Raw genomic sequence first — 25,012 nt, forward strand, 5'->3', positions numbered from 1 at the left:
AATTCCTTATGAGGTATGTGAGTAAATGTACTGGGGGCAAGGCTGCAGAAGATGCCTCACTTAGAGGTTTGAGCTTGACCCTTCCATGGGGTGGGGGCGGGAGGGGGGGGGGGGGCATGGTGCTTGTGGGAGTTGAGCAATGGGGTCGCATTAAAGCACGGACATCTGATTCTAATCTACAGCATGTTGCTGTCACTTTGAAGCCCTCCCGCCCTGGCTGCCTGATTTGGACGTGGTTCTTGTTGAAGTTTTTCATAATGCCGTAGACGAGGAATGCAAAAGCCACAGGGATTCATTCGTCTCGGGGGGATGCGAGGGTGAGGTGGGGAGGGGGTGAGGTCATAGGTTCGGGGGTGTAGGTGTGGGCAGCGGGGAGGTGATGTGTGTGTTTGTGGTACAGGGAAATGGGGGTTCACCTGTCAGCGTTATAATGTTCCGTATAAGCGGTATGTGGCCAACATTCTTATGTAAGAGAAGTTTTAAAAAATCTAATTAAAAATGGCCTGGGCAGGGCATCGAACACTGAATAAAACTTTTGCGGTGGCAGTTTGGGGAATTTGAGACAAGTGCTGTGAGTTTGTTCTCCTGAGCGATGAGTGGTAGATGAACAATAAAGGGGCAAAACACCATGAATCATAGAGGGGAAAGAGAGAAGAAAGAAGCAGAACTGCTTGCGGTCGTTCCACATGTACAGAAGGGTAACGTATCCCTCTGCTGCCAGGGGCACAATCCATTTCTGTGAATTCAGCTCCGGGGTCTAAATGGCCCGTGTGCCGGTGCTACTCGACCGTAAACACACTCCTCAGAATATAGCGCTCCTCTGTGTCTCTGCTTCGCACTGCAGAGTTTTGCAGTTTCCCCCCCCTCTCCAGATATATGCAAAGCCAGTGAAAGATACTTGCAGTCTCCGGTCCTTGCAGCAACGGTTGCCTTATCCTCATTTTTTAGCTTTGCTTATTTATTAGTTTGACTTTGCTGTCTTGTCGAGCCATTGCACGCAGAAGTAAAACTGGTTGTGTGTGACGGTGGAGTTTTTTGGACAGACACCTTCCTGCAAAGCCGAGATAATTTAGCAGCTAAGCAGCAGTAGCAGTAATAGCAGTAGCAGCGGCGGCGGCCCTGTATGTGAAGGAGACAGATCAGATGGGTTACCAGGTTCTCTCTGTCTGCAAGAGAAATTGATTCGTGATCTAACAGGAGCTGCCTGTTTTGACACCTCTGGCAGTAATGAACAGGTGAGGTGGAGGGGGGGTGGGGAGGAGGGGGGGTAGTCTTCCAGTCAGTCACGTCTTGTCACAGCCAGACAATAACCCCAGGCAGATAGTTCCATGAATAGCAGCTCTGTTAAAAAAAAAAAAAAAAAAAAAACTGAAGTCTCCTCCTCTCTCTTGGGACAATATTGTGGCTGAACCGTGGCACTGCAGTGCGCTAGCTGGGGGAATCGGGCTGGCGTGTTTACTGTAAATTGAAAACAGCAGCACTCTTAAAGGGCCAGCTTGCTGTTTCGTTCGGACGGGGAGGGAGAGGAGGTGAGGGCGGGGCTGGCGGTTTTGGGGGGCATTCCGGGTTTATATAACTGGAATTGTCTCAAAGTGTTTGTTCATTCATTACGGCTCTACTCAGGATTTATCATAATCTTTTCGCCTTCCCTGCTTAATCAATGCTGGTTTATCTGGAAGCCTGACCAGCATCCATGAGCCAGCATCCATAAACACCTTTTAATCAATACAAAGGAAAAATTATACCTTCAACACTGTGAGTGAGGGAGGGGCAGAGAGAGAGAGAGAGAGAGAGAGAGAGAGAGAGGGAGAGAAAGAGAGAGCGTGCAAGGGAGAGATAGGGAGAGAGAGAAAGAGACAAGCATTTTCTTAATGAGTAATTTTGGCGAGTTGAAGCTTGGCAGATTAAAGCCACCATCTCTGTAAAAAAAAATCAGACGCTCAGACACCTGGAGTCATGGAGTGAAATGTTGAACTCTGTCTCAAGACTCAAAGGCTAGGCCTGTTTAAAGGTCAGAGTTTGACTCCACTCTCAAAAGTTTTCTGTTGAGGTCACAGATGAGAAATACCGTATACTTTACAGGAAAAGGAAAGAAACATACAAACGCACACATGCACACGCTCCCTTCTCACACACACAGACATGCAACACACATGCACACACACACACACGCACACACTCCCTTCTCACACACACACACACACACACACTCCCTTCTCACACACACACACACACACGCACACACACGCGCACACACACACACATGCACGGTCTCACAAATGGACACACACACACACACACACACACACACACACACACACACACACTTCTGTGTTCCCACACAGTCTGATTTTGTGAAATGAGAAAAAGAGAAAGGTCATTAATATTCAGCTCGTGGGATCTAAAACAAACCTTATTAAGCGGTCGCACAACATACAAATGCTAATTTGTGCGCGCTGCTCCGAAACACACACAGATTCTAAAGTGGTTCCTGAGTGCACAGAGATGTCTAGACTCCAGCTCCTTCAGGGGCAAGATCCTCGGTCCCCCATAGGTTTTAGCGGTATGATTGAATTGAAGCCAAGAATGCTATTTTAAATCGTGTTCACTGAACAGGCGACAGAAGGAACACATTTCCATTTATTTAGCCTCTTCGTTCAGTAAACAAAAATGAAAAGCATAAGCAAAAAAAAAAGAAAGAAGAAAAAAACTTGCATAAGCCCTGTTAAGGTTGAGCGCTCCTGTGATCTTAAAGAGGAACCAAGCACACCATTGGATTCCTGCTAATTCATTTACTTCATTTGCCTCCATGACTCCATGTTTATTAACCTCTATTAAGTTTGAAGAGGAATGAAAAGCGAACGCGTTTGTGCCAATCTGCTGTTAATGTGGACCGTGGACCGTGGACCGTGGAGAAGCAGCCCCCGAAACAGCTGGCATGATAAACCTCTCTGTGTGCGTTTATATTCCACACAAATCCATTTAGAGGAGATAACGCAAATTACAGTTTATCTGCATTACATTCCAATGTCAATCAGGTTTTTTTTCCAGAATTCGTTTTCGTATGCAGATATGCAGTACTTGCATGTATCCTGTAAGTGATTGCACTCTTCAGAGGTGATCTATCATGTGGCTTTTCGCCAGGAGGCTTAAGTGAGATTGTGGGATCAATTGCAGCGTCAATAATAGGTGGTTAAAACTGGTGTATTAATGTACATTGGTTGTACACGCTTTTATTAATTCCTTAATGAGTAAATGCCTTCATTTGTTTACACTGCGGGCACATGCACATATTTGTTATTATTTATAACGGAGGAGTCCATTGTATATTATTTTTAAAAATAAACTTGCAGTATTTGAATCTGATGATTTTTCAGCTGGACTAAAGGAGGATTTAGATAGCACTTTGTTTAACAGTTGGGCAGGGTTAACTCCTGTACTATTTTGGTAGTTACTGTGGATCTCTGCATGCTATTGGTGAATCACAGATGCTCTGTTTCAATCAATTTCACATGTTGGCAGTGTCGGTAGAACGCATAAACTTCTATGGTACAAGCGGCTAATTCTGTCGGTCGCTGATGGCGTCCCCTCCCCTGGCACTGTTAATGGCTGTTTCGGTTAGCGGAAGCATATTTACTTTTGCCTTTCCCCCAAACTACGGTTTTCTTGGTTCTTCGTTCACGCCAACACTCGGGGGTTAGACATGTGCTTTCCATTTTTAATCTAATTGTAAACATGGCTTATGACTGGAGGCCAAGCTCTCCTTTTGGACTGGAGATTATGATGGTGATCTGATGGCCCCATCTGCGAGGCTCTCGCTCCAGCCGCATCGCTCTTCATGTGGGTCCGATGGGTTCAGTGAAAGCCGGAGCAGAGGCGGCGAGCAGCGTGAGTTTAGCATGTCCGCGTAGGAGCTGAAGGGAAAATAAAGGGAGCGCGTTTAGCCTGAGGCGAAATCTGTGGGGCAGAAGCATGTAGAACGCTCCCTTTTCTGTCTGTTTAAAAAGCGCCCCACAGGTCGCCTTTGAGCTACCAGAGACCTAGGGAGAAAGTTTGTTTGGAACTATGCAGGATTTTTTCGAATTTCAAACCCTTATGCGAGCACTTAACTTTGTGTGTGTGTGTGTGTGTGTGTGTGGGTGCATGTGTGTGTGTGTGTGTGAATGTGTGTGCACGCATATGTGTGACGGACAGGTGAAGGCATGATGGGACAGCAGTATGGGATAATGGGAATTGGGCTTGTAACCTTGGAGGTTGCTGGTGCAATTTGCAGGTATGACACTGCTGTTGTACCCTTGAGCGAGGTACTTAACCTAAATTGCTTCAGGGAACATCCAAAATGGCTGCTATGTAAAAATACAAAAAGTTGCGTGTAAAGCCGCTTCGAATAAGAGCGTCTGTTAAATGCCAGTAATGTAATGTAATATAATGTATGACGGGGGAGAGCAATGGTTTTTACCTGATGGCCATTGGCTGATGAGCAGAAAACAAAATGAGAGCCAATCCCTGCGCTGCCTTGGGCCTTGGCTGGCTGGCCTTGCGACAGCTGAGCCAATCAGAGGCTGGTGCTGTGGCTTTTTGGAGCCCATGGCTCACAGTAATCCACCTTTGCGGAACAAAATGATTTACAATAAATCATTGGAAATGTTGTAAAAAAAAGAAAAATAACAGATTGTATCTCTAACAAAACAAGAATGCACTTGTTTGGCAGAGGAATGCATTATTCTAAATGTCATTAGATTAAGATCTGAAATGAGAAAATGACCTGTAATGCCACTGCTGTCAATCATTTCCTTAGAAGACTATGGAAAAATATATTTGAGTGCTATTACTGATGTTTAACCGGTATTTGATGTGTAAATCATGGCAGTAAACCAGCTGGTCTGTGTCCTCGATAAGAATAATTCTTGGGAAAATGCTTGTCATGGCAGGGGCTCGTTCATAACTCATTGTTGGCTGGAGGCAGGCTGCGCTTGATTGGTCGTGAGTATGAAGTGCTGTGAGAAGGACAGAGGTGTGTAAGTAGTGAGAGACATGGGAAAGGAAAAACAGAACACACACACACAGACTCACACAACCACATACACACAGTACACACACGCTGACTCACACAACCACACACACACCGACCCACACAACCACGTCCACGCACACCCACACACACACACACACACACACATACATACACTGACACACACAACCACACTCACACACGCATACTCACAGTACAAATGCACACACACACACACACACACACACACACATACAGTACACACTCACACACGCATACAGACACACACACACGCACACATACATGCAGTACACACACAGACACACACACACAGACACACACACACAGTTATCTATATCTGATACACAGCAGGCACAGCGGTTGGCACTCACCCTGTGCTAGCACAGTCAGCCCAGGGACCTGGACCAGCCAACGGAGGTACAGAGCACTTCATCCCTGTAATGTTTTGCTTTTATAACATTGATCATAAACGAATAGGTAATAGTTTAGCAAGTGCCCGTATTATATTTTTACAATATGGACGCTTGCCGAGGCCAAGCGGGCGGGGCCGTTTCGGTGCGGAGTTTAACGAGCCGCCCCTCGTTTACCCCATTTCCTCCGCTCTCCGTTCCCTGCCAGATCGGAGGCATCCCGCGTGGAGGTAGTTATGAGGAGGCTACTTCCGCGCCCACCGCGGTTTGCAAAACATGCGTCTGTCCAACTGCCGCTCGTCAGAGAGCGAGCGTCGGTTCAATTTGTAGCTCGGTCTGCGAACGCACGAAAGAGGCAGAAACGTTATTCGATAATAAAATCGGCGATGACACGTTATGAATCACCGCCATAACAATCGGCAAATAAAATTTTCCTTTAAGGAAATGATTTGGTGTGAAGAGATGGCTGATTTGATGCTGGATGCTGGGAGATTGCAGCTGGAGCCAGTGGTGGTGGGGGTGGTGGGGTGGCCCACCATGGAGCTTTCTCTGCCGGTGCTCTGATTTAGGACAAACTTGTGAAATGGAGGCAAGGGCTCTTTGATTGATGTAATGCTGCTTGCGTGAGAAGCATATAGCTGTGGGTTTAGGCCTGGATGTGGTGTGGCCGACCTGGGGGCGTGCGATGCCAGGAGTGCCTAGCACACAGTGAAGAGGCTTCTTCAAGGATCCATCACTTATTAATTCATAACATGAAAAGGATAGAGAGTCTGGGGGCACACTTTCATATGTCATGAGAGATGAGTGAAGTCAGTTGGCTCAGCTGAACACCCAACCCCCCCCCCCCCATACTCACACACACGCACACACACACGCACACACACCATTCCCCCCTTCCAAAGCCCTGGAGTTACACTCTCATGTGTTCACCATCAAACACTATTCAGCTCTGATTGAAATATCAAATTACAGACACTCATATTGCTGTCACTGAGGACATTACAGATGCCTCCTGGAGAAACACAAGGGAAGATTTATCTCTCTCTCGCTCTCTTTCTCTCTCACTCTCTCTCTCAGCACACACACGCACACACCACACATTGCTCTCTCTCACCCCTTTCTCTGCCTCTCTCTCTCTCTCTCTCTCTCAACATGCATACACACACACCACACATATTCTCTCACTCCCTCTTGCTCACTTTCTCTCTCTTCAATAGGCCATCTGTCAAGTTTTTTTTTTCTTTTCAGCTGCCTAGCAATATCCAGCATTATGTACAACCAGCCCTATGATCTATCATTCATTCAGGTTCTCTTGATGCTCAGCATAGAATTTGATTGATATGCTGGCATGCTCTTCCCCGCCTACAGTGCAACCGGACAAACTTCAATTTAGACATTTGCTTAATTTAGTAAAGTAAACATGGTGCCTGTAGAAGTATATGCAGTTATGTTATCATCTATTCAAAATTACTGTTTTATTCCATGTTTAAACACACTGGTTACATTACGTTGTGTGACGGGTCGCAGAAAATACATCGAGTCATTTACAAGGTTCTGTGTGTTGCAGTGATTCCATGTTTGGGAGGCCATTTGTGTTAGTTGATGGTCTGATTTAGCACGTTAGCACTACTGTTACAATCTCTACACTGGTTTTCCTGCTTGCTTACTGACCACCTGACCAAGGACAGTTCCCTGCCGTTCCCTTACTGTGATATGTGCATAAAATCTGAGTCTTAGGACCTATTAGGGGTTGCACTATTGCCAGTGTGTGTGTGTGTGTGTGCACGTCCGTGAGTGTGTGTGTGTGTGCGTGTACGCGCACGTTTATTTTTTTGAACTCTGAAAGAGGGCTGAGAGCTGAAGAGTCTCTTTTCCCCCGCCGCTCGTCCCTAATGCACTGTCCTCTGTCTTTCTGCTTGGCTTACCCCGCCGCTGATTGGATTCCTGCCGGGATTTACCGATCGGCCGCCTCGGCCCGCGCCAGCCCGCCGCTCCGCTGATGTCAGAGACGGGGGCCGGCCGCCATGTTTTATTCATGCGGCCCGCTCCAAGGGCGCGCTCCGCCGCGACCTTAAACTCCGCCGCGGGGAGGGGGTCAGTCGCCGCTGGCCGTGACTTCCCACGAACACGCTAAACTGACCGTGATGTATGGGCGGACTTCACGGGTCACACGGGCTGTATTTATCCACGGAAGGGAAGAATTCCATTTGGGTCCTCTCTCACTCTGTCGATGTGGGAAGAAAATGACCCCCCCCCACCCCCCCACCCCCGACCTTCTTAATAGATTATTACTGTCAGATGAAAAAAGATTGTAAACAGATCAAAAGAAAACATAAGATGGAGGATACCTAGGTCTCAGTCTGAAGAAGGACGGAGAAACTATGTTCCCCTGATAGCCCACTCTGTTATTTATGAGAATGACACAAATTCCGAGATTGGACAGATGGTACGAGGTGCTTATGTTTAGAGTACAGCTTCAGTATGGCACAGTTCTTATTTCCTGGCTGTCTCCTTGGTGACAAATGCATTAAATGCTGTATACCTGTGTGGCTTTTTTATCAGTCAAATTATGATGTTGGATACCAGATATTTCCTGGAGGAAAACTGAGAAACTATGGAATTTATCCAGTGAGAAAGGCTTTCATTAATACTCTTTTCATGTGTGAAGGTATGCAAAAAGATACGTCTAATGCTGCAGGCTGTTCTTTTCCAAAACAGCACTTAAAAAACCATAGTAGCAATTATTTGAAAAGGGTTGTCTCTTTATTAGGTAGTTTTGGCCCCCCTGGAATTTATATCCAGTACCTAGCTGGAACTGGAAGGAGCAGAAAGCATATCTTCTGTTAATTGCCTGTTGTGGAATACAAAGCGACCAATTCAATTAGCTTTCTTCGGGTAGATGCCACACACATACTCCAAAGGGGGGATTACTATTTAAAAGGCTTCAGCGTGGTTTGCACACAAACATGCATGCATACATGCACCCGTATATACACATATACACACATTATCCTAAATATTTAATGTGAAAGAATATAAACTGACTCAACTTGCTTGAGTTATACTGAATTTGAAGTTATCTCAGCTGGAATCTCTTGCTCCTGACTACGCTGTTTGTTTATGGGTCAGGGCATAGACCTTGCCAAACTGTTCAAACAAAAACACTGCAATAGCTTTGTAGCATTTTTTGTTTTGTTTTTATGTTTGTGGAAGGAAAGTATGAAGTAATTTTCCATGTCTCCTTTTTTTTTTTTTTTTTTTTTTTGTAAATCCGGTACCGTAACCTTGAGGAAAACAAATGCATTCTAAAGGACAGTCCTGAACAAATTCTTTGTTCTCCCAAAATTGCCGTTTTCGCCACTCAATTCCCCCGCGGCTCCCGATGCATGATGGGAAACTCTGCCCGAACGTTTCCTCTGAAGCGAAAGCAGATACTCCCCGGCTCCGTGGGAGGAACCCCCGGCGGAGGGTCACGGAGAAAAGACGGCGTCTCCCCCGACGACTCGTCTCTCGGCTGCACAGAGCCTTCGGGGTCGAGGAGCGGGAGAGGAGAGGCAGCCAAAGTCAATCTGCAGGGGCGTGCTCGCCGCATGCTTTTCATCTGAAAACACACTGACGCGGGCTTCACAGGAATCCCGTCCAGCATCCCGTTTCCCAACCGCTCCTGAGCCCCAGCTCTCTGCTCGCACACCATTTTTTACTCCGGGATGTAGACGAGGGGGGGTGGGGGGTGGGGGGCGGGGTGGGGCGCGGCTTTGGTGTGTTATTAAAGCTCGCTACAAAAAGGAAAAACTAAAAATAAATACCTGGAGAAGGTGTGAGTTTGATCAGCTGTCGTGCACATGAGCGTAGCAGCGGAGGGGGTCACCTTTAAGAAATTAGGTGTTTCAGATTTGACAATGCGGGAGGAAAAAAAAAAATGACCTGCATTTTTTTCCCCCGTGTTTGTTTTCCATCATTAATCATTTACCGAGCACATCCGCGGGTTATTCAGAATGATGAAATAGGGGTTGGATGTGAGCAGAGGCCAACGGAATTTCTGTTTATCATTTTATGTCGTTAAAAAAAAAAGAAAGGATTTGCTGTGTTAGGCTTTGAGACAGATGAGAGGTTCTGGTCCGAACGGCCCCGAAGACGTTCTCTCATCTTTCATCGGGGAGAGAGTCGGACAGCTGTGGAGAAGGCTTGTTTACCTTTTCAAGCTGCCACGCCAAGACAAATGCTGATCTGAAATTAGTGGGGATTAAAATCGCATTAGGACATCTACTCTTCGGCGCAGAAAAAGAAGAAGAGAGCTCTCGCTAAAATATTTAAGATGGCATTTTTACCAATTTTCTTTGTATCTCATCCAAATCCTCCATCCAATTGTCTGGCGGTGTTGTATTGCGGTTAAGGGACTGGGTTTGTAGAGTTTGCATGTTTAGATCACCTGTGGGGGCAGTGCCACTGAAACCTCTAGCAAGGTACAGTAATTAACCTGAACTCTATTATCTATATCCTGTCATTGAATGTATGAAAAAATAATAATTTAAGCAGTGTAAATGGCTCTGGATATGGACATCTGCAAGCTAAGAAATATAATATAAAAATATTTTAAAACTGATAGTGGTAGCAGTAGTGGAGGCGCCACTGTACTAGATTTGTTCTGGTTCTGCAAGTGTGCCCCCCCCCCCCCATCTCGCGGAGTCCGGTAAGACCAGACAGCGGAATTTCCTGCCCTGCTTAGACCCCCGAACTGCCGCCCACGGCTCTGCGGCTCCCAGATCCCATGGTACGGCTCAATCCCGGGATTTAAAGGTCACCTTCAATATTACTGCTGGAGCTGAAGAGAGCTGTAATCTCGCTGCAGTGCTGAAATCTCTCCAAAACCTCGGCTTAATTTGGCAGGGGGTTGGACAACTGTTCCTGATCTCATGAGGCAGCCGGGGAGCCCGACACAACCCCCCCCCAATCCCCCCACCCCCCAGTCTGAACTCTCTCTGTCTCTCTCCAACCCCACCCATCATCCTGCCTGTACCTCAAAAAACACAGCCAGACCTTCCCCGTAATTAAATTCTCTCTAGTTTAAGATTATTCAGAATTCAAACCCATTAAGTTGCATATTAGTCTTGATTTATTGTGTTATTTCCTTTCATGACTTCTGTTTTTCTGCCATAAAGTATTATCGTTTGAGTTAAGGTAATCCATTTTGAAAAGACATTTCGTATGAATTGTTTACTAATTCGTATTTATGTCTTTATCTATTAAATGTTGCTCTGCTCAATTAAGTATCGGGCTGACAGATTTTATGTTGTTTGTGTTCGAGATGTCAGAAAGCATCCCACATTGTCATACTATTGCTGACCATGTCAAGTGCATCGGTGTAATATTGGTGAAAAAATACATACAAACATAATCTCAACAGTTTAAAGTGAAAGACTGTGAGATTTAGTTGCTGGGGTTTTGAATGAGTGTATAAATTATATTTTAACTATGCATTTTTATGTTTTTAAAACATTTTTTATTTCTGAAGTCATTTCTGTCCAACCGTGTCCTAAGGCTCACCTGCTGTCTTGGCTTCAGCTTTTCGGCAGCGTCGGGGTGGTTGGGGGGGGGGGGGGGTGGTTGGGGTCAGCGAACGCATCAGGTGGAAAAAAAAAATCGTTAAAATGCATTACCGAGCTAGTCAGTCTCCAGCTACTCTCTTTTTTCATTCACCGTTTTTTTTTTCTCCCTTTTTCTTGAGGCGGGCTGGGCTTCTCGCCACTGTCGCGGAAAAGTTCTCCCGTGCCGCGATGGCCGCTCTCTGAACCCGGGCCTCGCGGCGGCGTTTAACGACTCGTCTTTGTGCCGCTGGCGGCCGAGCGCTCGCAGCCGTCTGTGGTAGTCCCGCGGCAGGCTACCCGGAGGGTGCCAAAACTGAAGAGATTCGCATCCTGAGCGAATTAAAAAAAAACTAAATGTCCATCCACAAATGGTCACTTACTACAAACTGTGTTCTGTGTCCTCTGTGAAGAAAGGGGTAGTCAAGCCTCTCGCACAATGAGACTCCTGCTAAGACTGTCACAAACACGGAGAATGGCTGGGAGGCCTTACAGCAACACATTCAGTTTGGCTGGGACTCAATCTACATTTTTTCCCAAGCTCTAACTTTGCAATAATTAGCAAGGACATTTTGGTCAAAAACTTGGTTTGAATTGAAGATTTTGAAAGGGGAAGGAAAATTATAACTTAAAACAGAACACTTTCTCCAAACAATTGTATTAGTACAATATAACATACGTTTCCCTTTTTCATTTTAAGTTTATATTGTACAGGGTTTTTTTTTTAGTAATCTTTATCAAGGGTGCTAATATTTCTGGACCTGACTGTAGTTCTGTTTCACTGGAAACAAATTAAGTTAGTCAATCACTGAACATGTCAAAGCACATTTGTGAAGATGTCAGCTAAAGCTCGGATTTGGCATTTTGAATCAAAGTTAAGGGCAAATGTTAATTGAGCCCCGGCATGACAGATGGTTTTAGCTGGACCTACGTGCGCTTGGCTAGCTTACTAATGGAGAAAGAGGAGATTAAGGAAAGACACAGACTTCATATAAATACGTGTAACTACAGCGCTCTATGTGGACAATCTAAGCATAAACAGCTAGATACTACTCATCAGTTTTTACCACCTCGTTGACATCTTTGTATTTTAAACTGAAAATAAAACTCCTTCCCATCTGCTCATTTTCTATAAATGTGTTGATACCATTTTTATTTCACTGAATTTTCACTCTAATTTTATTTTAGTAAATGTTCCTGGCAAACAAGTAGCTTACAGAAAAATGTCTGAATGCTCACAAATGCAAGTTAATCTGAATGAACACCAGGAAACCGTGACAAATGGCGAGGCGAAAGACAAAAACCCTGGATACGTCCCCCAAAACACTGGAATACTTTCCCAGTGGCAATACCCTCGAGGAAGGTACTTAACCTGAATTAAGTCAGCAAAGTATTCAGTCATTTAACCGGATAATACTTTTAAAACGTAAACGATTGGAGCAAATAAAAATAAACGCGGCCCCAGGAGCCGCGGGCGGATCACACCTGCCGCGGTCAGTTGGGGGGGGGTGCCGCCATGTGCTTTGAATAAGTGCTCGTTAGCACCGCGAGGTGGGGGCTGGGTGATAATGTCGCTTGCGGAGCGGGTCGACGGTACGTTGGGGGAATTGCGGACGGGCCGGAGTTTTCACTGTCGACCCTAAAAAATGTGGGATCTGCTGTTGATTACAGCTAATGGAGGGCGGCCAGGAGTTATAGCACCCCTCACCCCACAAGCCCCCCCCCCCCCCCCCTTCTCCCAAGGCGTGGGCTGAAGAGAGATCCGCCCTAACTCTGTGACGCCAAGGCTCCAGGGCAGTAGTGAACACCCCCCCTCACCCCCCTCCTTCACTCCGGGCCGGGCCATGCCACAGCAGATGTCTCTCTGCTCAGAATGTTGGGCCAGATCGTCTTGGCTTGTTTGTTTTTAAAACTAGGGTGCAGACCGTGGAGACAAACAGAGTCTTGTTGGAATGGACTCTTGCTTCTCTGCTGTAGCTACAGTTTAGAGGGGGAAAGAAATCAGTTTGGCGTGTTCTGTGTGCGCATCAGAAGAGCATGCCCTGTTTTATTTGTGCATCAAGCTTACTTTGTCTGTGTCTCTTGTTCTCTTGCTCTCTTTCACACACTATTTTACTCAAGCATGCACACACACACACACACACACACACACACACACCCACCTTCTCTCTTCAGGAGAAATCGGGCTCCACCCAGCCCTTCCTTGTCAGAGGGATTCTGGGAGTTTAGTTCACAGCAACCCTTTCGCTCGTATAAAGCCTGCTGCTCATCGCGGTTCTTGTCAAGATGCTTCGAAGTGCTTGCTGTTATTGGATTGGCTGGACCTTTAGAGTGTTGATGACCTATGGACTTGTCACTGCCAAAGTAATGTCCATCTTTCCATGAAGGAAACTCTCATGTCACTCTTGGGAGCGTGAATGATGCACATGCTTAATGAAAGTTCTTTTTTTTTTTTTACCTCAAAGGTGTGCAAGGGTATTCTGGGATGTCAGACATGAGCAATGTTTCTTCCATAGTAGAAAAGTGTGGGAATGGAACTTCACCTGTTTCCATTGAACCTGTCACGGTTTTTCCACATTGAATCTTTAAGAGTCTACCGCCGTATCCATAATGGAAACAAAGACGGTATGACGATGCCGTTCACGGACAGGAAACGCTGATTTTCCAATCACATGGGAGACACAAATTAGGCCCTTTGGCACTTTAACTTCTGGCGACTGACTGAGTCACTTACTTGCACGTATGCTCATGCAATCTTTGGCAATTACATATGCATGTAATTACCGGCTTTCTGCACACATGATTCACATCAATGAACACCATTAACACAGGTTCTCTCAAAGGCATGATTGCTTGGTTGGCATTAAAATCCTGTAATGCCTTGACTTTCAGATAATTAAGCTGTTTATCCCCCAAGACAATCTAGCTGCTACTAGGTTTAGTCTGAAATGCTTTTTTTTTTCTCTTTAGAGATTAATGCTGGGATATCGTCTTTGGAAGCGCGTTTATTTTTAATGGCACACCTTGCTTTTAGAAAATGCCAGGTCTATTTAGCAGAACTTTCAGGCTGCAATTTCTAACACATTCATAGAATCTTGCTGTTGATTCACCTCCCCGTATTCATTCCTGTCACCATTCCTGTGGTGGCAGGAATGAACTCACGCTGGATGCGTGTTTTGATTTGCATTCGTGGAAAACAAAGCCACAGGAAATAACATCAGCCTTGCATGCAGCCGTTTATGGTGGGCGAGAAATGAAGCTGTCTTGTCTTTGTGTCCCTGCTTGAATCACATATTAATTTCACATTCACCCAAACCACCTTCCTTCCTCCACCAAATTAGAGAGTCCCCCCTTGTCTCGCACAGTGAGTCGTGAGTCAGTGGGTCAAGCAGCTCCTGCAGTAGTGACCTTTCACCACTAGAGAGCAGGAAAAAGGGCTCATCAATGCAATGCCATGGCAGGCTGTGAGCAGGCCCCCAGTTTCAGCTCTCTTTTAATGGAGGATAAAGACCTTACTGTGACAAGACTGTGCTTGCCTGCTAAGGGATTGTCTGCCAGAGGAATAGACAGGGAGAACATGAGGGAACAGGTTTTTGCTTAATTAAAGGTGCGAAGACGTGCAAGATTGGGAGAGGAACATGCTCATTTCTGAATCGTAATAGAATAAATGTGTCAGGGTGTCACAAGGTACTGCATTCTGGCTTTTGCTTTTTTTTTTTGAAAGGAAGTTCAGTTCTTTTGCTGCCCCCTCAGTTCAGGAGCTGCAGACTGCTTTCACGTATGCAAGAGTTCCTGGGTCTTCCAGAGGCCCCTTAACTGGGGATTTTAGTGCCTCACGTATATCTTTGCCATGGTTATTAATTGGGAATGTATACAGAATTGGACAAAATGTAGAGCATATTGCCCCATCTGTGTGAATACACTTGCGTGTACTTAAATATGTGCATTGTTACCAAAGCTCGATTGGTCTGCCTCATCTCAATAATTGTGTGTGTATTTGTGTGTGCGTGTGTCTGTGTATGTATTTATGTGCGTCGGTCCCAAAGCCTTACCGGTTGGTGGTCTTTCCAATTCTGCATGTCTTGGTTTGACGGCTCCTTTCTAGTTGATCCAGGGGAAGGCGTCAGTAGACTTAACGAGCTGTTATGGGAGTGTCTCGCCACTAACAAGAGGAGAGGGGCCACACGGAGAGCGGTGCACCCTGGGAAATACCACCCTCCCCATGTGTAGCATTGTTTAACTGCCATTGAAGCTTCTATTTGCTCAATTCAGGCTCCTTTCCAGGGCCAATTGCATTGCCATAGGTTACATTACATCTATTTGCGAGGCTGAAAATGTCTGAAAGCATTCCTTGCTAAATTCTTCACCCTGCTCAATGGCCTAGCATCAGTGTGAAAATTGCAACCGTCTGGTCGCATTCCACTATTATGACTGTTTTAATTGTGTTTTGAGTGATTTGCACCAAAGGTACGTTGTTTAATGTAGGGAAGCAGGAATGTTTCCAGTCCAAAGACAAAATGTGCGTAAAGTAATACAAGAATACTGAGGGTCTCCCGTGGTTTGAATTTCGCTGATATTTTGAGAGCAGCACCAAACATAGAGATGAAGAGTCCAAGTTTTTTTGGGGCGATTGCAGTTCCCACAGGGCTGTTCCTGGCCGTTTTCCTCCCAGCTGCGAGCAGCGCACGTCACCCTCAGACCGCATCGCCCGCCGAAAGGCGCTTTTTAACTCGCAGCTCTCGCCAAGGCCTGTAAACGCAGCCTTGCCCTGATATTTAACACCTTTTATTTTTCTTTATTGGGGTGGGATTCGACCGCGTAAATGGCGTGGATGTTGCCGGGGGAAACAGATTGGAAGAGAGCGTTTGCACGTGTGCCTGCAGGACCTCGGGAGCCGGCTGAGACCACAGCCTCCCGGTTTGGGCCGTGCGGCTACTGGGGCGGAACGCCACGAGCGTTGGGTGTTGCCGGGGTAACGGCTGGGAGCAACGTTTAGGGAACTGGGAAGGAACTGGGACGTCTGAGGTCGCGGATTCGAATACCAGTTGGGACACTGGTAATCGAAAACTGCCATTTTACCCTTGAGCAATGGTGAAACCTTAACCTTCAGTAAATATTCAGCCTTATAAATGAATCGCATATTTAAAAAAATGTTGTGTAAGTTCCCCTGGATAAGTCTATCCAAATGGTAAATGCTTAAATTTAATTTAAACAGCCCGGAAAGAGCAGAAATCCTCTGCACTCAACAGTATAGTTGGCATTTAAAAAATGTTGGCAACAACAGACCCTAAAATAAAACCTGGCATAGATCTCACATGCAAAAGAAAATGTTTTACATCATCAAATACTCCTTATTAATTCACTTAAGCAGGAGAAAGACGGCCATTTTAGCACTCAAGCCATCATCAGTGTCAAGAAAGGTTCTTCCCTCACTCAGCATATGGTAGAAAAAGAAAAAGAAAATTCCCTCCGGAAAAGAGCATCTGCTAAATGCCATGACGTAAATGCAATGCAACGTGCACGCATGCACCCACGGTCTAAGGAACCCAGTCTCTGCTCTTCTTGTTTGGTCACAGGCAGGCAAGAAGGCATGGGGCTCTACCAGCCCTATATCAGGACCTCTCTCACACCCAGTCTCCTGAGATGCCTCCTGATTTTAAAAACGAGCTTCAGGGGATGCGGGGTTCGAACCCCCCCCCCCCCCCTTCCGGAAAAATGAGATAGCACGGGGGATGGACTCAAAATGGGGAGATTGCGGGTTCAGATCCCAGATGGTTCCGATGGAAACATGTTACGCAGCTCTGGCCTTCCTCCCGCCCCCCGCCCCCCGCCCCCCGCCCCCCCGCTGAGTAATATGGATAACACGCGGCGAGCGGGCGGGCGAGCGAGCGAGCGGAGCAGAGCGGAGCGCGACTCCCTGGGCGAGGAGGAGCACCACACGCTCGGAGACGAGATAAAACCGCATTTTAGACACACTTTACAGGATTACCAGCTCTTTTTTTCTCCAGCGTCTTCCTCCCACATAATTACTGCTGTGTTTAGGCGGACGGGAGAGAAAGATGGCGCCGGCCTCTACCCGGCAGCGACAGCGGCGGGTGTGAGAAGCGAGAGAATCCCATCGCTGCGTTTCTGGGGGCGGTGGGGGGCGGGGGCGTCGGGGCTTCTGAATCAATAGAGTCATCATCTCCACTAGCCTTACTGCTGGGAAGATCTGTGGCTTCCTCGCTTTGTGCATCACAATATGGTTGAGTTTTGAGGGGGTGGGGGGGATGGGGATGTCTTGGCACCTTTCCCAGACCCATTGCCTCTTAATAGTGATGACATCATTTAGGGGGAAGGCCACACCCCCACCCCCCCTTCTCGACACCACCCACCCATCTGCTAATAGACCATTAAAGAGCCATTTGGAAAACGACAAATACGACATGACGGGCTCAGTGGGTAATTGCTGCTAGCTATTGATTTCCTTCTTTCCTCGTTTCTTCCTCCCCCTCCGTTCACCCCTCTACATTTTTGCTGTCCTTCTGACTACTAAAAAAAAATAAATAATAATAATAGTAATAATAATAATAATAAAAATAAAATATCATTCTGCATGTTTGTTTCCCAGTAAGTGTAGATTCAGCGCTGAATAAAAAAAGGTGGAAAACGTAATAGTGAGAAGCAGGTGTGCGGTTCTACATGTGGAATGAGGCGGAACCGTGGGGTTAGCGGGTTCGCTACGCGCGTTGCCGGGGAGGCACCAGCAGCCGGACGCCATCCATGAATTTAAAAAAAAGGAGTTTCTTCCTCCGCTCTGTCGGACCCCGCGGAAAGCGAGATGTCACTTTGGCTTCCGTCTCAGCCCCCCCCCCTCTCGGGTTCTCCTCCCGAGCTGTGGAGGGGGAGTGGGTGAAGTTGGCCGTTGGGGCGGGGGGGGGGGGAGGAGGCACAGGCCTTTGGGAATAGAGGCGGCTGGCAGGCTGGAGCAGGCGTGTGGGTACGCCGCTCGCTCGTCCCGGCCCGTTCTATATTTATTCCCCCCCTGTCTGCGAAAATTAGGTCACCCAGGTGATTTTTTTATGTTTTATTTTTTTACCCCACTGCTTCATTTCCTTCATCATGAATCATTGTGCTGTTTACTGCTTTCACTGTCTCTCTCTCTCACTCTCTCTCTCTCTCTTACTCCCTCTCTCATTAATGCACGTTTGCTGATTTTAAGCCGTAAATCTGAGGCTGTGGACGGGACCGGGCCGGAATCCTGAGCCCCGAGCGCCAAGCAGCGGGTTTTTCCGCGTCGGGTCGGCGTCGCTGCTTGCGTCCGTTTACCTGACGCTGGGCTCCCCGGTTTTCCCCTTCGTGACCACCGGCGGTTGAAGGTCTGAAGGTTTTTTGAGGCGTATCCTCCCATGTTAATGTGCAGGTCTAGTGCGATGTGATGAAATTCAGGTTCATCCATGGAGAATCCTAAAAATCCCTCTTGGCACCTGGCAGCCTGGCTCACCAGAAAAACTAGAGGTGTTTTTTTTTTTTTGTATTTACTGTCCCTGAACTGTAAAATTAGCCCAATAACGTGCAACATGGTCTTCCATCTAAAAGACACTACTAACCCTAAACTGCGCTGTGGGTGTGCTGTATCAATGTAGTTGTGACTAGTTTCCTGATGACTTAAAAAAAAAAATTATTGGATCATTTTGATGTCATGGATGTAAACATCAGGGAAGCTATGATATGGTGTGGTGCCCTTTGATTTCAATTTTAAGTAACACAAGCAAGTGCTGACACCGGCACTGAGTTTGAGTGTATAAATGAAACAAAAATAAACCCTGGCCTAGCCCTCTTGGTCAAAGCGCGGTTTTTGTCTTCGCTGTAAAATCAGCAACCAGTTCTGACCAAAGAAACCACAAGAGGTGAGTTAAGTTGTGTAATCAGCTGCTTAAATTGACCAATTAAGTGCTGAGTAACAACGCAAAGCTTTACGCCCGGGGGCTCTCCAGGGGCAAGAGTGAACTCCGCTGATTCACAACATTGGCTGGTTTCACCGCGTAGTCCTTTTTGCATTGTAGCCACCGTATTTAACCACATTGTTTAGAGAACTGAGAACCCTGTGCAGAGAGAGTGAGGCGAACGTGGAAGGGTTCCAGAATGTCCATTTCCATAGTTACAGGAGCTGCCATTCACCTTCCATTTGTATAAATGCCGAGACCCTATACTTCGTTCTCTTAAAGTAGTGATTTTTTTTATTTAAAAAAACAGCGATATTATCATGCAGTATATATCGCCGCGCTCCCTCTGTGTCTCGACTGAGAGTGTTTTAGGTGGTGAAAAGGCGGCTATTGAAAATGATGCAGAAATAGCATCGCGCATAAGAAGCAGATAAAGCAAAAGATGCCTGAACTCAGAAACTCGGAGCGTGACATGTCTCCTATTAGCGGGAGCTATGAAAGAACACGTCGAAAATGCACTTGATCTTCAAAGCCCCTGTTTTGTATAATCCCACTCTTGAAAGGTTCATTAAATGAAAACCTAAGAAAGAGGAATGCTGGGAGCTTGTTGGCGGCGGCGGCGGTGGTGGTGTCTGTGTGTCGGGGGTGGTGGGGGGGGAGGCGGGTGGATTTATCGGAGGCAAGGCTTGGGGGCGGCCGGGGGGGTAGAGGGGGGTCAAGGGAAGAAAAAGAAACACGAGGTTAACGAGCGTTCCTTTCTCCCGGGGCCGAGGCGGCGGGGGGATTGTGGCCACTTGTCTGTGGCGATACCCGGCTCTCCCGGTTCTCATCTCCCTGAGCTATTGTGTGAGAGCCACAAAGAGAGGGCTTTGATTCTCCTGGAGTGGGATCTAATTAGCTGACCACTTTTCTAAATGGCTTCTCTGTCACGACACTTTAATTGGGGATGGAATCTGGACAAGTTAATAAGGCAGACGGAGCTCGAGTGGAGGGAGAGGGAGAGGGGCGGGGCAGGGTAAGGGGTGTTTTCTTATTTTTTTGGAATGGGGTTTTGGGGTGGTTTTAAGAGAGGGATGGATGCGAGGCAATGAATGGTGGACAAGGCTGGGAAAATGAGGGGATTGAAGGTGAAAATATTCAACATGGGGGGGAGGTTCACAATAATGGAGCACAGCAAATTTCAGGCTGACGGGGAGGGTGGGGTTGTGGGTGCTCCTTGTGTTTGGGCCTGGGGGTATTACTGAGATCTTGCCAAGACCCCCAACCCCCCCGGGCCCCCCCAGCCCACTTCGAACAGACTCCCAATTGAGAGACATTGTCCATTACATTGAGCTTTGAGTTGTGAGAGGGAAGGGGTCTGGGTGGGTGTGTGGGGGGGCGTCTCTGTAAAGTAAGGGTTTTAGCCTGCTGTGCCACCCAGTCACTAATTACAGACCGTACAGACGGAGCAGCGCTAAGCTACAGGCATTTGCAGCTTGCTATAATTGCTGCTGGCATGACTCACCTTGCAGAATGCTCAGTAAAATTCACTCAGCGAAAGGAAGACCAAAAAAAAAACCGTAGTTTAAGTGTTTAAGCTTGTCGCAGATGGAGGAGAGTGAGGCTGAGAGAGACAGAGAGAGAGAGAGAGAGAGAGAGAGCCTGAGAGAAACAAAGAGAGAGAGAAAGAGAGAGCCTGAGAGAGAGCTAGATAGAGAGAGAAAGAGATAGAGAGAGCTTCACGCTAACACAGAGCTAGGAGCAGGGCTGTCGCTCTGGCCTGAATCATAATTACAGCAGCTGGGGGGGGGAGGGCACGCCCCCCCGGGGATGAGATCACGATCAGAGTCGATACCTGCGTGCGGCCCCCGCGAGGAGGCTCCGCGCGCTTTTATCAGCCCTGATTGCTGCTTTGCGCGCTGCCTGTGCACGCGTGAGCGTAAACACGCGGGCCCCCGGGGAGCCCCTCGTACCTGCGAGATGGAGGCGCCCCAGCTTCCCATCCGATGCTTCAGGAACCCCTATAATGGGCGCGGCGGTAATGAGCTGTTTATCGCTGACTCGTCTGATCCAGCGATACGGTTTTCTCTTGAGCATAACGCAGCGAATGGTTGAAATCATTTTTGGTTCAGCTTGACTCTTTTTTTTTCATTACGAACTGCAGGAAATTCCCTCGTTCGCTTTGTCGTTACTTAGCGGTGTCCTCGAAACCTTGTTAATGCCACTGCTTCAGCTGCGCATAAACAAGCAACATATTGCGGTCCATATTTTTAGGTCTTTAGCTTGTGAACCCCACTTTTCTGACACATCATATCAGTTCAAGCTTTCCCTTGTACATTTTCAATTGTCTTTTTTTCTTTTTTTTGATAAAAATTGTTGGAAGCTGGAAGCAATGCGGATTTGTGTGCGTTTCTCTAACTCTGGGTCATGTGACTTGTCTTCTGCAGCTACATCCAATGGGACCCTAGAGGGGCTGGAGAACCGAGAGGGCGGAGTCTGCAACACCCTCACCATGAAAATCATCATGAAAGTTGGACAGGGTAACGTACAGTTTTAATTAGCAGTCATTGATTCACAGCATGTTCACTAATTGTTAAGGAAGGAGTAATAACAGTTAACTCCATCTAGTCAGCCATTGAGAGTGTATAGTTGTTGCTGATTATTGTTATTATTATTATTGCAAAGTATGAATCGCTAGATACATATTCTTTTGGTGAGATTTTTATCAGATATAACTATGCATAGAATCCATAGGGTGGTATTTAAAAATAGCTGTCCCTAAATTAATATATCACGTACTGTACCATACAACGACTGCAAACAATAACTTAATAACATATATTTATTTGAAAATACAAATTCAGAATTGTGCATGTATGACACCGAAAATCTTAGGATGATAGGCCCACTTGATATTTGCGAAACCAGTTTTCATTTTAGACTTTGCGTGGGTCTTTTTGATTTACTGTGGGCCGCGGCAAAGCGCGAAGACCTTGGCTCTGAACCGCGTGATAACATCTGTGTCCAATGAGTGTCCAATCGCACGCTGAGGTCTTCATCTGAACCAGGAGGGACGCTGAAATGGTGTGCACCGTAATGGGAGCTCTCCGGAGTGTGTGAACGCCTGGCTGATAATGTGAGCTTTGTGGACTGAAAGCCATGGACTTCACAAGCTATTGTTCCTAAAGTAGTCACCCAAGGGTCTGGAATTCACAGTGCATACTCCACCCCCCCATCTCCCCTTACTGATGGTGGAAGGTAGCCCAATGACTTCATTTCATATAAAAACTCGCTTTTTAATCTTTAGCTTTGTTTTTGGAAGAATTCTATTTACAATCTGTCGGATGAGAAAAAAAGAGCTCTTATTTTCAAAAAGAGATTTATTATTTTTATATAATCTCTCCGTACATTTAAAACAAGGTTTTGGAGGCCGCATTTGCCTTTTTCATGTTATGTGCCATTTTCTTGTCCACTGTATACATATTGGGTTTTTGTTTCCCAGAGCTGTTAAAATGTGGGCAGCCAGATTCACTTGTTGCACTCTGGGAGGTGGGCCTGTTGTTTCTGGGAGTTGGTGCGTGCAGGGGCGCCTCCGGACTGTCCCGGTTGCCTGATAGGGGCCTCCGTCACGCCCCTGCCACCTGGCAGTCGGCACGGGCTCCGACGCCGCCTTTGGAACTGGGTCTCTGATTACCCAGCGGTCCCCGGTGGGGCGGGGGAGGGGGAGGTGTCAGCGCTGGGCGTAAAGTGGGTCAGGACGTGATGCGCGCGGTGATGGCTGCTGTCTGATCCGCGCTGGCGTTCCGTGCCCTCTTCCATACGGACCGCAGCGGCTCTGCTCGTTTCTCAGGTGTTCAGAGTGCACGCCGGTCCCTGTGCTTACGCCATCCGCGGCTGCCGGTCTACTCCTCCTCCCAGACAGGATCAGAAACAAAAGCAGAACGGCTGTGTCCTCTGCTTCAGGGAGCTGATTGGAGGTCAGGAGGAGCAGAAGGAGTAGGGCGAGGTCAGGAGGAGCGGGGGGGGGGGACATCATTTCTCCGCACGTGTCCTGCCCCCCCCCACCCCCCTCAGCGCTTTGCTCATATGGACTTCCACATCCTCCGAGGTCCTCTCCCAGATACACGGCAAGCCAACCCAGGGCAAGGGAAACAGGAAGGGGAGCTGGCCGAGCCTTGGAGGGATACTGACACGCGCCGCTGACCACAGAGCGCAGTCACAGGCCCTGCCGCTGACCGCAGTGTAGGGTGGTCTGATCCGAGCCGATAACCTTCTGCGGTCTCTCTGCTGCGTGAGAGGAGGGCGACCATCGCTCCAGCTCCCGCTGCCGTCCTCAGGTCCAGACGGGGGCCAGATAGCTGGAAAAAACCACCAAAACCCATAAAGAGCAAAAACTATCCGACTGCCTCAAATCACACTAACTGTAATTTACTGTCCCCCCTTAACTCTCTCCCCCCAGAGTAGCCTTTTCCCTTTCAGTTGCTGGAGTGAGGTTTTTTTTTTCTTTCTCCCCCCTCTTGGGTGGTGGAGTGGTGGTGGTGGGGGGAGGGGGGGAGGGGGCGGGGGATACAAGCCATTTGGCCCCATTAACTGCATGAATAATGAAAAACAATGGGAAAAAAGTGAATGTATGATCGCTTTAACCCCATTCTGCCACGGCTGTGAGCGGGCTCCGTATCTCAGCCGCGGAATGCGGCCCGTTCTCACGGGCCCTCGGCTCCGGCGACGCGCGGCTCGCTGGGAAACGCCCCGCTGCGCACCCTTTTGGGGAGACGTTGAGGTATCCCGGCGAAGAACGCGAGCCCCCTTTTCGCTTTCCATGGCGACCGTGATGCATTGCACAGGACGCGGAGACGGCGGAGAGGAGAAAATTAACTGTTTTTTAAACGATTCCTCCTGCCGCCGGGAGGGCAGACGTATTTTGTGAGACGGCCCAGAAATCTGGCAGAGTAGGGGCCTCATTAAGCCGCAGACATATTTCACACTGGATCTGTAAAAGGCGGAATTTGTTCCTCCCACATTTATCAAGGAAAGATAAACCCGGTAACAAAAAAGGAAACAAGATGTCCTCGAAGATAATTAGCCCTGCGCATTGGAGACAGAGAGAACCGGAAGGGAAACAAGGTTGTTCTTAACTGAGCCCCAGTGGACATCAGACATTGATTGTTCTGGCAGGCCTATCAAAATCAGAGTTAACGTATGCACCGCACTGACAGGCAAGCCAAGCGATCGGACAACCCTCAGTGTTGACTTACTGTTGGGCTACTATGCTGGCGGGCCATGCAGTCAAACAGGAATCGCTGAGTTACAGCCGAAACGCTGACTCTATCACCATTCGTTTTTTTATCACAGGCAACAATCTCATACATCAATATTATGGGCTTTCCACTAAATGAGCAGAAATATTATATATCTGTATAAAAAACATCAGGGTGTGAATTTCCAAGAAATGTCCTGGGGAAGTGGTACGGTAGTAAAATGCCAGAAGACATTTTAGTTCAGTGGCGCACCCGGTCATGAAACAAACCGTCGAGCTGTTAAACTTCCACCCCGACATATTTATATAAGGCAAGTAAACATGTGTGTTTTTATAGGGACTATTTTCAAAAACAGGAAACTGCATTTTAAAACGGATATCCAGCCACAGTCGAAAGATTACCCACGTCCCTGTGGTTACCTGTGTGATGGAAAGCCAATAAACATCCAGCCATTTGGCAGGCTTTGATTTTGCCACCATTTTTGTCTAATCTAGTTCATTAAGGATTGAGCCGCTGCCCAAACACGAAAACAAAGCTATTTACAGTGGAGGCTACATGGTAACAGTGTGTGAAATCGGTTACATTTTCTTTTCTTTTCCCTGTGTGCATGGCCATCAGAACCATGGCAAAAAGGGAGACAGAAGGACGTCTTGGACAGAGGTCAAAGCTAAATGCAAAAGACAACTATAGAAATTGATTTTTTTTTTCAAAAATGCAAAATGTGCATTTTTATTACTAGGGAAATCAACTACTATGTTGGTTGTGGACTCATTTTTTATTTTGTTTGAACGCCTATAATTACACATAATAATCACAGATTCTTCAT

The 25,012-nt window shown here is 47.2% G+C and overlaps 1 protein-coding gene across 1 annotated transcript in view; it reads left to right on the forward strand.

Annotated features, from left to right (window-relative positions):
* The window catches only part of LOC135250247 (ephrin-B1-like), an 89,740-nt gene that overhangs the window by 55,107 nt on the left and 9,621 nt on the right, over nucleotides 1–25,012 (forward strand). Inside the window, exon 3 of the mRNA XM_064326345.1 lies at nucleotides 21,376–21,468. Within this exon, the coding sequence (XP_064182415.1) occupies nucleotides 21,376–21,468 (93 nt within the window). The remainder of the gene's footprint in view (nucleotides 1–21,375; nucleotides 21,469–25,012) is intronic.

The sequence above is a fragment of the Anguilla rostrata genome, chromosome 3 (assembly GCF_018555375.3).
Source record: "Anguilla rostrata isolate EN2019 chromosome 3, ASM1855537v3, whole genome shotgun sequence".
Lineage (NCBI taxonomy): Eukaryota > Metazoa > Chordata > Actinopteri > Anguilliformes > Anguillidae > Anguilla > Anguilla rostrata.